General features: G+C 36.0%; 1 protein-coding gene across 6 annotated transcripts; it reads right to left on the bottom strand.

Annotated features, from left to right (window-relative positions):
- Positions 1-798: 798 nt before the first annotated feature.
- Positions 799-16,132, bottom strand: LOC118803763 (SLAM family member 5-like). 6 transcript variants are annotated; one of them, XM_036564252.1, is made up of 6 exons: positions 16,004-16,132; positions 6,319-6,627; positions 5,899-6,183; positions 5,264-5,398; positions 4,829-4,899; positions 799-4,425 (listed from the first exon to the last, which is right to left on the bottom strand). In XM_036564252.1, exons 1-6 carry the CDS (start codon positions 16,059-16,061, stop codon positions 4,318-4,320), a joined length of 966 nt encoding a protein of 321 aa, XP_036420145.1. In that variant the 5' UTR covers positions 16,062-16,132; the 3' UTR covers positions 799-4,317. The 6 variants fall into 6 exon arrangements, 5 of the variants coding, with proteins under 5 accessions (XP_036420145.1, XP_036420143.1, XP_036420147.1 ...); XM_036564250.1 differs by having other exon boundaries at positions 6,319-6,633; positions 16,007-16,132; XR_005006923.1 differs by having other exon boundaries at positions 4,281-4,425; positions 5,260-5,398; positions 6,319-6,633; positions 16,007-16,132.

The raw sequence follows: 16,132 nt of genomic DNA, 5'->3' as shown, positions 1-16,132 counted from the left end.
TAATAATAAAAAAAAATATATATATATACATATATATATATATATATATATATATATATATATATATATATAAAATTTATTTAATAAATATGTTTATAGTAAATATAGTAAGTAAATGTTTTGTTGAATGGAAAGGGTTAATTTAGCATTATTATTTGGGTATCAGGTGCAGAATAAACAAACAAACAGGTTTTCAGATTTTGCTATATTTATATAAACAGCGTATATGATAGAGACTGCTAGAGTGAGATTTTAGATTTTAATGCACTTTTTGCCTTTTCAGTGTCACTCAGTCGTTGCATTCTGAACTCTCACATACAAAATGGTGTCATGTCCACTAGATGGCGATGCTGGGTTAGAGGGGAATTCCACCAGCTATTCAAATGGTTTAGATCAGTGTTTCTTAACCCTGGTCCTGGAGGCCCACTGCTCCGCACATTTTCGTGTTTTCCCTGATCCTAACACACCTTATTCAACTAATCAGCTCATTAACAAACGCTCACTAAATTAAAGTGGCCGTATTCTAGCAAGGAACACAATAAAATGTGCAGTACAGTGGGCCTCCAGGACCAGGGTTGAGAAACACTGGCTTAGATCATTCAATGTGAAATACTAGACAAACTGGTGATAGGTACCAAATTTAGCCACTGTATTTTCTGTCCACCTACATGTACCAACTTGTGTCTTCCTAATTTTATATGTAAACTTTTCTTTCAAATACAGATCATGTAACAAATTCTAGAAATGTTCAGTCAGACAAGAAAGAAAAACTACAAATCAACATCATATTTTGGTCTTTAATAGGGATAACAATGAATAACAAAACAGTGCTACAGTGCTCCATTCAGATATTGAACATATTCTTCAGTACCTGTTTAAATGTTACTATTGTCTCCAGTGCTAGAATGAGGTGTAATTCACAAAGCAAGTTTACAATTTCTGGCCTAAATATTTGTTAGATGACATGTGTAGCCTACATTGGTATCAGAGTCGGGGTTCACATTTTAAAGAAGAATTATTGCTTGGTCTTAATGACATAGTCTTCAAGAAAGGCCATCAAACTCCATACAATTTGGTCAAATCTCAGTTTTATGTTGATGTATATTTGACATTTAAAACTTGAAGGATTAATTCAACCAATGTATCATAATTATTAATGTAATAGTAACATAAAACATTAAAAAAGTTACAAAATAGAAATAAATGTACAATGGGGTAGGATTATCCCTGGATACAGTGGTGCAGTGAATTCAGTGAACTAGGCTGGTGAACAAAATGGATTTGAAGAACAAAGCAGGACTCGAGCAGTAGGAAAAGACTATAAACCAAATATAAGAAAACAAATATAAGCACTCGAGTGAACATGCAGGATATAACCACAAGAGCGAATAGCGAATAGTCACATATTTGAACAATAACAGCAGGGTTTAAAACACAAAAAAGGCTGCACCCAAAACCGCATACTACTATACTATACAGTACATCTGCATTAGTAGTACATACTTGTGTACAGTATGTATGATATAGAATAGTATGTGGTTTTGGATGCAGCTTAAGTGTATAAAACCTCTGAGTTTACAGCAGGTGTTATATTTATCCAAGCTGATCGATTTATGTGTTTATGAGTTTAGCCTGGTTCCCACCTTTCCACAGGCATGTTCCGTTTACAAAGAGGAACTGAAATAACAACATCCTGATTGTTCTCCCCTCGTCCGTCTCGTATCCAAACCACATCAGATAAAAGAACAGCTGCACCCTGGGGTGTAAATGCCATTTGCATACAGGTGTGAGACTAGCAAGACACTGGGAGCTCTTTGAAGGTCACAGTTTTGTAAGAATAATGAAATGTTCTGGGACATTTTCTAACTGAAATGTGCTTTGGAGCAGTTGAGTGATTACTTCAGTATGTTATTTGCATTAAACAAATTCAGAGCCCTTGCCATGAACTTCTCAGTTGCAAATTGTGCTTTTTGCATCAGAACTTCAAAACACCGAAAGCTGTGCATGAACTCTCATCCTTCATTAATAATAATAATAATACAAAGTCTTTCAGCTGATATTAAAAGTTTGCAAAGGGTTTAAAAAGGCGTTATATGTGTTGAGTGAAATGGAAGAGTGACTGATTAGTAGCCAACAGAAATGCAGTGCATCTATATATTATACATATCTAAGTTGCAGCTGGATGAATTCAGCAAATACATTAGCAAGACAGTGTAAGTCAAAAAAAAAAAACATTGAATAAAATAAACATTCTTAAATTAGTGCATATTTATATACATTTTCACTTGGAGGCAACAGGAGACAACAGTCTCTAATTCAAATTTCTAGACATGGTTAAAGTTAATATACAGAACAAGTTCAAAATAGTATTATAAAATATTCTGTAATTAATGTTAACCTACTCTAGTAATAATGAGGTGCCCAAAAGGGTTCTCAGTGTGATGCCATTAAAGCTATTGAAGAACCACTTTCCATGCCCTAGAAAACCTTTCTAGCGTCTTCCACTTCAAGAAGCAGAGGTATCTTCAGAGAACCTTTTTTGTAAATGAGATATCATCACTGTCAAAAAAATAAAATAAAAAAAATACAGAAATCTCTTTTTTTATTGTAGGTAATTTGAACACAGCAGCCTTTACATTGTATTAAACTTCACATTGAATGGACAAATAGAAATGACTCAAAGTGTATAGATGTATAAATAGATATAGATATATTGCTGCAGTCAGAACAAAACCTTGTATCCCCAAAATGGTAACTTTAGAGGAGAATGAAAAAACATACTTTAATTTCAATGTAAATCAATGGAACCAGACTTTTTTCCAAGTATATTTTGGCCATGTCTGTTGGTCCATTCTTCATGAAATTCACACACAGTGTAAAAGGCAACAGGTGCTATCAAATTATACAACATTATGCGCATTACAATAGGTTATATAACTACATTATACACATTATGCAGCAGTGCATGGTGGGGATTGTGGTTCAGCGTGTTGGGAAACAGGCTAATATTAATAGAAAATGAAAATAATTTTGCGGGCCGGATAGGATTATGCAATGGGCCTGATCTGGTGTTTGACACGTGTTCTATGGCATCAGACAAAGAACTCTGTGGCACCTTTTTTTTTTTAAAGGGAATCATGACTGTGAAGACACCTCAATCAAAGTACATGTGCAGTGAGCTAAATATCTAATTTAATTAATAGATGATTCATCCTTTCCAACTTAACGAGAGCATTACATTACCCAGCAGAGGTTTTTTGGATTGTCTTATTTTCTATAGGACTGAGTCCAGTCCAATAGAGGGATTAGCATATTTGTCATGTTTTTTTTAATAAACAGAACATTTGCATTTGGTTTATAAACTCACCTTGACAAAAAATCACCTGTAACTGAAACGTACCTAATAGCGTGTAATACCCCCACAAGCAAGAATAACAGCTGCGATTCGATTTAGCATGGACTGGACAAGTTTCTCGATGTAGGTAACATCAATGCTCAGCCATTCTTTCATCAAAGAATTGCGCAGTTCGGCCAGATTTAGTGGACGCCTTCCCTGTTCCAGGTAGTCCCACAGATTTAAAGGGAGGATTTAAATCTGGGGGTTTTGTGGGCCAGTCCAGTTCTTGCCTGGAAGCGACGTGATTTTTATTCACAAGCCGTGAAACATGCCAGCAGTTCCTGTCAGTTTTGTCTTTTGCCACAATTCTGACAAGAATTTGGACTGGGATTTTTGCCACTGCTGGTCAACCAGTATGATAGTACGCTTCAATACACCTACACATTCAGCTACTTCCTTCACACTATGGCCTTTGACACACCCAAATCCTTTTTGCCAATCATGAACATCTGCTTTGCGATCCATTTTCCACACATCAAATGAGACCTTCACTGCACCGTACCACCTCTTCTCAATCTATGAATCCCATCGCACATCCCGCAGGTATTTATAGCCTGATCATCCTTGTGCAACGTCATCTGCAGGAGCCTGAAGTTACTACCACCTTAAGCATGCAAGGTGATATTTTTTGTCCAGGGGGCTTATATCATATTTTAATAGTATTAGACACATACACCTCCATACACTAGTCTTAACAGTCAGGGTTCTCTTTAAGAGTGTAGGTGTGATAGGTTTGCCTCTTTAAGTGCCAAAAGTCTATGGTAGTATTGACAGGAACCCAGTTAAATTAATTTCATTACACAGTAAGAATGACTTTCTTTATCAACATGTGAATGTCCTGAGCACTGTGCATGTCACAAAAATTTCATGCACAAAATTTCTTCTCATAAACACTCTGATGACCACTTTCCTGTTTGTGTCTAAGCGGATCCGCTCTGGACGGAAGCCCCTGGATCAAGCGGACGAATCTGGTCATAAATTGTAGTTAGCTGACAGGTTTCCTTTGAGGCAGGTTCGCATATGTTTGTCTAGTCAAGAGAGAGACAGAGGGAGAGAGAATAAGTGCATTTATCTGAGGATACACTCATTTCTGTTACTGGATACTGTTAGACTCAGTAAAGGGATATTAGGGACTTTCCTACTGTGCCTTTGTGTAGCCTATTTAAATTGTGACTTTCTTCTTGGTCTAGTACAGTACAAAAGAGCTCACAAAGAAGGCCATTCAGGCCAGACTTTGCACGCATGCTGCATGTCCGTTTAGCGGCTTTTAGAGAGATTTTAACCACAGCGTACTGAAGAAGACTAACCACAGTGCAGTTCTGCAAGACATGAAACTATACAGGCTCGTGGGAAAGAGCTCTACGTGCACACTGTGCTGTTCTTATATGGTCATATGTCTGCCAGTGTCTGTCAGTCCATCACGTCACTGACCTGAGCATGATTTTTATGATTTATCACAGAATATTGCACTTCTTCATTCAGTCCTTCAGTTGCAGATGAGTCTGCAAAGATAAACAAAGGATGGTCAGTATGGTGCTGATTCTGATCTGAATTTAATCAGTTAATAAGAGAGACTGACAGACACTGACTAATACACCATGAATAATAGAAATCAAATACGAAGTGCATCATAATGCAAATGTGGAGAGATATTTTGAATGACACAGATACATGACTGGCAACAAAGAAAGTAAAAGAAAAAATGAAGAATCAAATTTAAGTCCTGCATTATGAAAACGTAATTAAAAGTACTCCCTAACTATATGTGTGTCTCTTATTTCTGGGCAAAGAAATGCTCCTGTAATAGTTACATAAGCTCTAACACAATTTTTTTTTCAAAGAGTCCATGAGAAGACAAATACCTGCCTTCTCTGTGATGATGCAATTCATTTTGCAATTTTCTTCTTCGCAGGCACATAATCATTACTATAATCGCCACGATAAAAGTCATACTGCAAACTACAGCAGTAACAATGTCCCTTTTACGATCATTGGATTGTTCTGGAAAAGAAGAAAAAAAACAACTTTCCACATACAATAAATATTCTGATTTTTGCACTTCAGAGAGTAATATTATTATCTTTTATCATTTTATTAACCATGTCTTCACTTTGTTTTACTTCTTTTACTCTTTCAGTGTATCTATATTTTAAAACAATTCAGTGCTTTAACTAACAAGACCCCACTACCCTTTAGGCCTGATCAAAGCATCACCACAGTAAAACATCAATTCTTATATTTTGTTTATTTAACTAACAAAGTGTTATTTAATTATTTAGTTATTATGGATTCCTCAAATAAAAACAGAAAGTTGGAGGAAAATCAGAGGTGTGGGGACCAAGGAAAAAAATACAATCAAAGTCAAAATGTGGGTCAAAACTGCCATTTATCCAAAGGTTAAAACAATAAATGGAGTCTGTTGACAATATAACATTTAAAACTTTTTTAAAAACCATACAAGAAATAGCTAAAACATAGAATCGAGATGTTTATTTCCATACCAGGGCTATATTGGCAGAGTTTCTTAATGTTGACTGTGGTCGTCTGGTTGCTGACTGGGTTGGTAGCCACACAGCTGTAGGTGTCATTGTCAAACTTATCTATTTCCAGATAGAGATTCAGTGTGTCATTTAGACTGGAGCTGTTGATGTGGTTCAGTATGACAATGTCTTTAAACCAAGAGAGTTTCAGTCCCCTCACATTTCTTACTGAGCACTGCAATGAACAGACTTTACTCTCTGAAGAATTGTAGGTTGTATTTGTCACCTGAGGTGCAGAAACTTTATCTGGGAAAATAAATTAAAATAAGTAAATAAATACATACTTGACATTCTTTAACAAAAAGAGAAACTGCATGCTTATTTTCTTAACTATTTTATATTATATCAGTATAAAAAGTTTAAGTATAAAAAAGAACTTACCGTACACGTTCAGCTGATAGGCTTGTTGTCTCTTCTCCTCTTTAGTGCTCTCTACAGTATAAACACCTGAATCATCTGTTCTCAGGTCTGAGAGAGTGAAGAACCCACTCTGACTGTCCCAGTGGAGACGATTCTTAAACTCCTCAGTAATGTCTGTCTCAGTCTGTTTATTCAACACCTGTCCAATGGTTCTGCCTACATACATTATAGTGCCAGATGCAGGAACCCGAGTAGGGAATGTAATAGACTCTCCTACAGCTCTATTCAGTACCTCCTGAGCTGAAGTGCTGGATACTGACACAGAGAAGAAGATTTCTAGAAAGAAAAAATATTACAGATAATGGGTTTCATTTATTGTTTCAAAAAACCGTTTTGAAATAATTAATAATGTTATAGTATTTTCATGGGTGTGCCAATAAAAAAGGTGTAAAGCACTCAAAAAGACTAACCCCCCTCCCCAGCTAACAACTCAGTGATACGGATTAATAAGCTGTCTGACAAATTCAAAATGTCCGACTGCATATGTGCTGCATGGTGTAGAGCACAATTGCATATTTGGAATAGCTCACAGTTGCATGACACCTGTCACTTTAACCTGACCTCCCAAACTATGCCTTAATGTCTTCCAATCATCCAGAGCTTGTAAAAGTGAAGATGTGCAGTGAGAATGGAGCTTAAAAGTGCACTAGCCAAGTCTTGTTTCTGTAGTGACTTATAATGCAGCATGATACTTTTTTCAAATTCAGCAAAATGATATACTTGAGGGATTTTTCCTTTTTCTCCTGTGTACAACACACCACTATTGCATGCACCAAATGCAAAAGAGTCATCATGCTGACCACAAATCATCATCGCTTGTATTGCTATCTACTATTCTACTATTAAAAAAACTTTTAAAAATACTGCACCATGTTTTTATGTCACTACCAAAACAAAGACTATATATATATATATATATATATAAAATAACCAGATTTGACATGGTCATGAGATGTTGGCTCCTGAAAGTTATCATGATAAATTACAGTGGCTATAAAATGTGTCCCACTTTATCTAGCATATTCTGCAGAAGTGGAACAGCACGTAAAACCAATTTTGTCATATAATTGAAAATAATATTGATAATATTGACAATACATAAACATATTGTGAAATTAACAATAAAACTCACCAAACAGAAAGACAATATTCCACTGAAGCTTTAATATGCATTCCAGTTTCAGTGGTAATGAAAATTGGTACATTATGATAAATACTAGAACTGAGCAACAGCAAGGATGGCACAGGGTACACAGTGACAAGATTTTGCAAAGCATGACTAAAACCAGGCACTTTTACTGTGGTATCATGAGCTCATCACACACATTGTTTTTCCACTCAGGTCAATGAAAACTGACACATAGCCTGCCCTATATTATGCTAGCCATGGAAAGAAATATCAGTTGAGCCGCACAGATACTGAACCACTCTGATATAAATATTTAGCCCTGTAATTCTGCTTCATGATTGACCTGATCTGATCATTTCAGGTACTATCATGCTCAGACAGCTATGATGTCTTTTAGTCTCCATGCCTGGTTCTAATACTTTAATGAGTACATTCAGTCTTGCAGGCATGTAGTGTTCTTGTGGTTAACCAGCCAAAACACCTCCACAATGCTGCACTCTCACACTGAGTTTCTATTTCTTGCACAAGTGCTTGTATATGTCGGTATATGTTCTTTCATATTGTTTATTTACCTCCAATATACTATAACATGCATTTCACAGTTTTTAAAAACTACACAGTAGTTGCTGTAAATATAACATTAATGATAAATTATTAATTATTTATTCTTAATTTTTTTTTATTATTTTGAAGTTCAGTCCTTCGTTGACAAAAAGTCCTTTTTATATTACTGTTACCTTAATTTTATTACTTTACTTGTACAATTTGTTAATTAAAAGCAAAAACTGTAAATATAAATGTTTTTTTTTAAATGGTTAAACTGTAAATATAAATGGTTTTCAGTTTAAATGGTATGTGCTGAAGTGCCACAGCACTGGAGGCACTGATCAGTCAAGTCACAGAACAGAATTACCAGTAAGAAGCATTTGCTACTACTATAACCATGATTTATTAAAATAAGATACTTGAAACAGTAGCTTAACCACAGAATTTTAAACCTTGGCCGAAGGTCACTAACATTAGCCTTGGTTGGGATGGTGTTTGCTCGCATTTGCTTTCATTTCTGTAAACAGAACTCCTGAAAACCTTTTCAAGACAGGACGTCCTAAACTTAGCATCAAACTTTTTTCAATCCAGCAACTGTATCTTCCTCAGAAAAACGTATTATTGTAACACTGATTAAAGTGGTACACAAAAGTGCAGGTAGCCAAGGGGTGCGTCTCATGTCTTTGATTGCTGGTCTCTGACGATATGCCTGGTCTGTAATCCAGGAACGTAATCCTTCTGATTCGCCTGAATGTCGTGGGTGGCCTAAACACTCAGTCTGACTTTATGTGGACACAAAGTAGGCTGTTTGGACATACTTTGGCTGGATTCCATTCATCCTTTTTTTACTTGAATGCCTAGTGTGACCAGATGAGACACATCATTCTGCTTTTTTCTGCCACGCCAGTACTTATCAGAAACAGAAAGAACAGGGAGTACATGTGAGATAATGTGAATATATCCAATCTGTAGTATGTAAAAGAGTGACAGTTTCTGGAGCAAAGTGTACAGTTTATTAAATTAGCTCTTCTTAACATTAGATCTCTCACAGAGAAGTCTTATTTGAGTAATAATTTTATTGTACCCCACAGCCTTGACTTTATGCTTTTAACACAAGGTTAAATAAAAGTCATGCTGAAACCATATTAATCAAGTTGGCTCCACCTAACTTTAATTTTATAAATGTCTTGTGTGCCGGCAAGAAAGTTAGAGGTGTAGCTGCTCTATTTGAGGATTATTTCCAATGCAACCAATTATCATTCACATCCTTTGAGTACCTTTGTAATATTAATAGTACTATACAGGCCTCTGAAGTTCAATGTTAATTGTATTGATGAATTTACAGATATGTTATCTTTTATTTTCACTGATGTTGATCTTTTTTTTATTGCTGTTGATTTTAACATACATATTGACAATCCCAGTGACATTTCTAATTTATGCCTAGGAACTCTGTGCTATATTGGACTCTTTTGAACTCTCACACTGTCATGGTCACACTCTGGATGGGATTATCTCAAAGGGTCTCAACATATCAGCCACTGTGAAGGATGTCACTTTGTCAGATCATTATTGTGTAAGACAGGCTACGTGATTACAACACAGTAATGTGCAAAGTGAGACAATCCTTTTTCTCCAGCATTATCAACAATATTAACAACAGCAGAGTACTCTTCGGCATAGTTGACAAACTAAGTCACCTACATATATCACTCCTGAATTAGTATCAACTGAGAAATGTAATGAGTTTGCACACTTTCTTTCACACTAAAATCCATAAAATCAGACAAGCCATTTTCACATTTGTATCCACCAAAGAACCAGTGTCCTCTCCATCACACCCATATTCTGGTTAAAATATTCCAGTTTAGTGCTATCAATAATGAAATTTTAATCATTACAATGAGTCATCTCAAATCAACCACTAAAGAACATGCTTCATTTAATAGCAGCACATATACTTCAGATAGTAAGCACTTCACTCGTGTTGGCCATTTATCCTAACAAATGAAAAACTGCACTTGTGAAGCCTCTCTTAAAAGAGAAAAATCTAGAAGCAGCTTTATTGAATAATTACAGACCAAATGCAAATCTGCTTTTAACTTAAAAAAAAGTTACTGAGAAAATTGTTTTCAAACAACTTACTGGCTTTCTGTCATTAAACTGCTGTCTAGACAGATTTCAGTCAGGTTTTTGGCCTAATTGTAGTACTGACAGGCTCTAATTAGAGTTATTAATGACATGCATTTAAATACAGACTCTGGAAAAACATCTGTTCTACTACTGCTCAATCTCAGTGCTGCCTTGATACCATTGACCAAAAAATTCTAACAGATAGATTTGAGAACTGGGTTGGAACTGTCCTAAAATGGTTCAGTGCATATCTGCAAGGAAGGGACTACTTTGTCAAAGTAGAAAATAATGTTTCTGAGAGAGAGCCAGTGACCTGTGGTGTCCCCCAGGGTTCAATTCTTGGGCCACTCTTATTTAATTCATACATGCTGCCTCTTGGCCAAATACTACAAGACTATGATATATCTGACCACAGCTATGCAGATGATACTCAGATTTACTTGGCCCTCTCTCCAAACAACTATAATCCTCTTGACTCACTGTTCGTGCCTTGAGCACATCAGTAACTGGATGGGATAACACCTTCTAGTTGAAAAAAGATAAATCAGTGATTCATTTATTAGGATTAGCAATGACAGCTACAGACTAGCTGCCTATCTGGACTCGAGAGGTCTAAAATCTAAAGAACTACTACGTCACCTTGGTGTACTAATAGACTCTGATCTCAGTTTAAGCAGTCATATCAAAGCAGTTACTAAATCAGCAGAGAAACTGATCCACGCATTTATTTCCATCTGGATTGATCACTGTAATGGTCTGCTAACTGGACTCACAATAAAGACAATCAAACAGCTTCAGATGATTCAAAATGCAGCTGCTAGAATCTCACTAGGAGTAAAAGGAAACACATCACCCCCATTATTAAATCCTTAAACTGAATACCAGTCTATTACAGAATAGACTTTAAGGTGCTGTTACTGCTCTATAAATCACTTAACTGTGTAGGACCAGTATATTTATCTGATCATTAGGAACTAGTCAGTTAGTCCTGATGAAGATAAAGACTAAACATGGAGAAGCAGAATTCAGCTCTTAAATGGAGCCAGTTGACAGAGAGCATTAGAAGCGCCCCGACAATACACACTTTTAAATCGAAGCTAAAAAAAAAAAACTATTTGAGCAGCTTTCGACTTTTTACATGACTTTGTATTTTCTCATTTGTAAAGCACTTTGAATGATAGCAGTGGATGAAAGGTGCTATATAAATAAACTGCCTAAAAAAAAAAGACATTCGTGTCAATTGCTTTTTACCACATGAAGTATTTTTGTTATTTATTGGTTCTGTAGATTGTCACACAACCTTACAGCTCACTGTTAGACTTATACAGCTATAATATGGAATGTTATGTTTAAGCAATAGAACACGAGAGGGAGTGTGTTATCACAAAATAACATCACGGCTGTGATTTGGTCGCAGACATAAGCCAAAGCCATGATGTTATTCGTGATAACACACGACCTGAACCAATTGAACCAAATACCATTTGCCAAACATGTAGTCTCATCTTCAGAGTCTGACCAAATCGGACTGAGCCATAAAACTGCCACAATATCAAGTTTAGCTCAGTGTTGTCTTTTTTTGCTAGATCAATATTAATGTTGTTTTGTTCCAGCCAGTCCGTAAAGTATCCTACAGCCCCTTTTGTTTGGTGAATGATACTCAGTTCATTTCTGGCTAATTCCAGGTCGTTTAGGTGCTCTTCTGTCGCAGCTGCTGATTGAAAAGCTGCTCAGCGGTGATGACAGTTTGGGCGTTTAGTGTAGTCTCATCTTCAGAGTCTGACCAAATCGGCTGTGGGTCAAATGTGATCCTAAAAGTATCCATTTTCTGTTTGTGTGCAAAGTAAGAAGTGAAAACGTTCAAATAGCTTGAGTGTCTCCTACAGCTGTCAAAGTCTTTGATTAGCAACGGCGTCTCAGTGGAGTGATACAGTGTTCTGAAAAAACCTGATGTTATGGTGAAATATCAGCACAGTTACAACGCTTCTCAACCAATCAGCTTGAGTGGCCGGAACTAACTGTTGTACAATTTTTTTTTTTCAAAAGCATACTTTTAGTTAGCAGTGTGTAGAAATGTATGAAAGTTTGTGTAAATATAGTTATTGTATATCCAAATAAATACAGAGTAAACATTTGCAGTTCTTGTAGTAATTTTACTGTGGTCATATATTGAAAATATGGTTTATGCATTATGTGGTGAAGTAACTGTCAATATCATTAATTATCTTTTTTTTCAGAAGTTGTTGCACTGTTTTTTTATATTTGATTAACTTAAGAAAATAGGAAAAATAGTAATCTTGGCATGTGAAAAAGTTTGGACAAACTACTAAGCCATGGTAACATCCCGTGTGGCAGATATCACACACATTTCTTGTTTTAGGAATTTTCACCCAGTCCTCCTTCCAGAACATACTCAGGCTTATTATTCAGTAACTACAGGGACTTCAATGCAAACTGGCTAAGTTACTCTTAGGTTATAGAACTGTGTAAGAAAACTTTGGGCCATTTAAGCGGGTAAAATCTACCCACATATTTTCAAAAATGTTCAAGTCAAGGGACGGTGAGGGCCACTCCAGAAGCGTCAAATAGTTAAGTTATGCCGCCCAACCCCAAAGCCCTGTCTTATGGATTAGCGAGTTTGGGCTGTCTTTTAGTTTTGGCTGCCTTGTTATACTGTGTGTGTCCCTCTTGTTTTGAGAGGTACTGGTTTTAAACTATGTTTGGTTTTAACCAATAAAGCCCTGCACTTGGTTCCTATTGTTTTTCAGTCTCTTGCCTACTGCTTTGTCTATTAGCTTCATTTTCAACTTCTGGGTCACACGTGTCCTGTATTTTAACTCTTTCTGTGGTTTATCTGGAGTTGCTACAGCAGCTAAACCCTATTCTGTCCTGTTACTAGAGTAGACAGGTGATTCACACATGAAAAAAGACGGCGTAAACAAGAGATCCTGAATTATTTATTGGTAGGAACAGTTGCTGACAGCTTTTTCTTTGTCCTTGTTGGTCAGAAATGCACATTAGTCCAAAACCAAAGCCAAAGTGTTAATTATGACATTTTGGTCTGTTATTAGCAGGGGCCTAAAGACTGCACTGTAAGCATGACCACTGTTTAGTATCATAACTCAGATGGTGCGGGAGAAGGTCAGGTGCGTGCCCTACAAGCTGCCTGAACCATAAACAAACATTTACCATCATTTATATTTACAAAACAAGCATGGTCAATATTGGTGGATGTTCCGGACTTTCCAGTTTAGTCAAGGGAAAAACATACTTAAGCCTATGAATATGAATAAAGACAAAAAATATGTGAGTCTGATTATCAACAGGAAGCTGGACTTCCGTATCCTACGTTGTATTTTCTTCATGTCATTGTATCTTTTAATGCTGTTACTTATTTCTGTTTTTTTTTTTATCTCTGTCTCACACCTCTGCCCTCAGAGACGATGACAGAGATTAAACTTGTTGACCATGAACAGGATATCCTGCTCAAGCCAACCACTTGCAAAGCACACATTTGAGCGAGGTGCGAATTAAAAATAAAACCCTGCATGCATCGGCTCATTGTTGTCTGAGAAATGAGTAAGACCATTACAGTACCTCTGAGTTTACACAAATATAATTTAGTTATTAAATAGCTCAAGTTAATATACATTTGTGGATTGAAAGTTACTAAAGTGTACTAACAGTCCCCCCTCTGGTCACTGAGATGGTACACTCAAGGTTACCTCTTCAGTAACTTTAGTTAGGAAACTTAATTGTACCGTATTTCATTGTAATTATGTATTTACATTTTAAGTTGTATTGACTCCACACATCATGTTTTGTCTCAAGATATTTTATTTTATTGTTCTATTTTAAAACATTAGGTTATGAAAAGGTACAAATATGTGCAAACCCAACTGAAAAATGTTGGTATAATATGTAAAATGCTAATAAAATCAAAAAGCAGTAATTAGTAATTAGTCAATTCAATTCCTTTTGAACTGTATTAGATTTTAAACAGTACAGAAATACAGTATTTTATGTTTTACCTTACAAACTTAGGTTTTTTTTTTTGCAAATATATGCAAATTCCAACTATGGTGCCTGCAACACATTCCAAAAAAGTTGGCACAGGAGTGATATTTGAGTATTGATAAAACTAATAAAATTTTGAAAGCAATTTTTTTACCTTTCTTCAATTATACAAGATTTCAGCTGGACAACCGTACGGGGCCTTCACTGTCATATTTTGCAATTCATAGTGTGCCACATTTCAATAGGAAATGGACCATATGTTACTTCAAAATGTGTACATACTTTTCAGTGGTAAAGGTGCACAGATTCACAGATCCACCCCATACTATGACAGACCCCGGCTTCTGAACTTTATGCTGGTAGCAATCTGGATGGTCCTTTTCTTATTTGGGCCAGCAAATGTGACGTCCATTATTTCCATAAACAATCCTAAAGGTGGACTTGTCATGCTACCACTGTTGCCATTGTGCATCAGTCCATTTCAGAAGAGTTTAAGTCCAGAGAAGTTGGTGCCGTTTCTGGACATTGCTGCATAGTACAGTCTTAACTTGCCTTTGTGGGTGCAGCAATGAAGCATTAATTGACAATGATTTGTCAAAGTATTCCCAAACAAATGCAGTGATATCCGTCACAAAAGCATGATGGTTTTCAATTCAGTGTTCTCTGAGGGTTCAAAGGTCACAGGCACTAAGCTGTGGTTTTTGGCCTTGCTTTTTACACGCAAAGATTTTCTGGGTTCTTTTTTGGTGATATTATGCACCATACAAGGTGAAATACCTAAAAACCTTCCAAATGCTCATTAAGGAACACTGGGCCGTATTCACCAACCAATCTTAAGAAAAATTTCACAAAGTTTCCACAAAACTTCCGTCATTCACCAACGCTTTCTTATCTGACATTTGTTCCTTTCCTGGATGTTTTCCGTACTGTCTTTGTACTATTTTCACTAAAACACAGGTCACCATGTATTTACACATCACAACTTTCTGTTTATATTTATATTTTACATACTCTCCCAACTTTTTTTGGAATTAAGTTTGTACCTTTTCCTTGTGAAAAAGGCACACAATTGGACCTTAAAACTATTTTTATACTTCTTAGGGTACATTTACTTTGTTTGTACCTTGACAAACTAAAAATGTATCTGCACTGTAACTTTTTGTTCTCACAGTGGACAGTCATATGCAAAAGTTTGAAAACCCCAAGTCAGATTACGTTTTGTTGATTTTCTAAGTGAAAATAAGTGAACACATCTGCTACGGGGAACAAATATGGCATAAATCATAAAAATAAAGTATAAAATATCAAATGTGTGTCAAAAGATATAAACAAGGACACATAAAAAAGCCAGTATTAAGCAAATAGACTTGTCCTACAAAGCAAACAGAGAAAACACAGCTGACTAAACTGGCTCATCTTCTTTGCACAAGAAATTTGCAAATCAAATAATATGCCAAGGCAAGGCCAACGACAATCCACCAAACAGCTAAAAACCAGCTCTGAACATAAAGCATAAAACATATCTGGGCTTTTGTGTGTTTTTTTTCAAGTCATATATGCTGAGCTAGCCAATGGAAAAGAATGAGCTCTACAAACTTGGTCTATTTGTAAGTCTTTTTTTTGTCTGTGCTCTTTATTCTACATAAAAAAGAAAAACTAACACAGTCATGACTTACAGAGAACATAATTTAAAGATGTGTTTACAAGATCACTTGGTCAGACATCTTGCTTTTGTAAAGTCTACCATCGTGACCATTACATAGATAAAGAGAGGAAACATTTACTAATATTTAAGATAAACAAGCTGTATATTGGAAAGCTTACCTGACAAACAGTAGAAGAGCAGAGTCCATCGCTTATGTAGAAAACATGTCTTCATTTTTGTTTAGTTATAATGGTGACTTCATTTTGTCAAACTGTGGAACAAAGAGAACAGCAGCATCTCTTTTT

The sequence above is a fragment of the Colossoma macropomum genome, unplaced genomic scaffold (genome assembly GCF_904425465.1).
Source record: "Colossoma macropomum unplaced genomic scaffold, Colossoma_macropomum, whole genome shotgun sequence".
In the NCBI taxonomy this organism is placed as follows: domain Eukaryota; kingdom Metazoa; phylum Chordata; class Actinopteri; order Characiformes; family Serrasalmidae; genus Colossoma; species Colossoma macropomum.
Note: the sequence above shows the minus strand (reverse complement) of the source record. Positions and strands in the feature narration are given on the sequence as shown.

Excerpts from the sequence above, each read along its gene's own strand:
- LOC118803763 (XM_036564250.1), bottom strand. The coding sequence starts at position 16,061 with ATGAAGACATGTTTTCTACATAAGCGATGGACTCTGCTCTTCTACTGT. Across the intron at positions 5,399-5,898 it reads ACTCTGCCAATATAGCCCTG|AACAATCCAATGATCGTAAA; the intron begins GTATGGAAATAA and ends CTTCTTTTCCAG. Across the intron at positions 4,900-5,263 it reads ATTGCATCATCACAGAGAAG|ACTCATCTGCAACTGAAGGA; the intron begins GCAGGTATTTGT and ends TTATCTTTGCAG.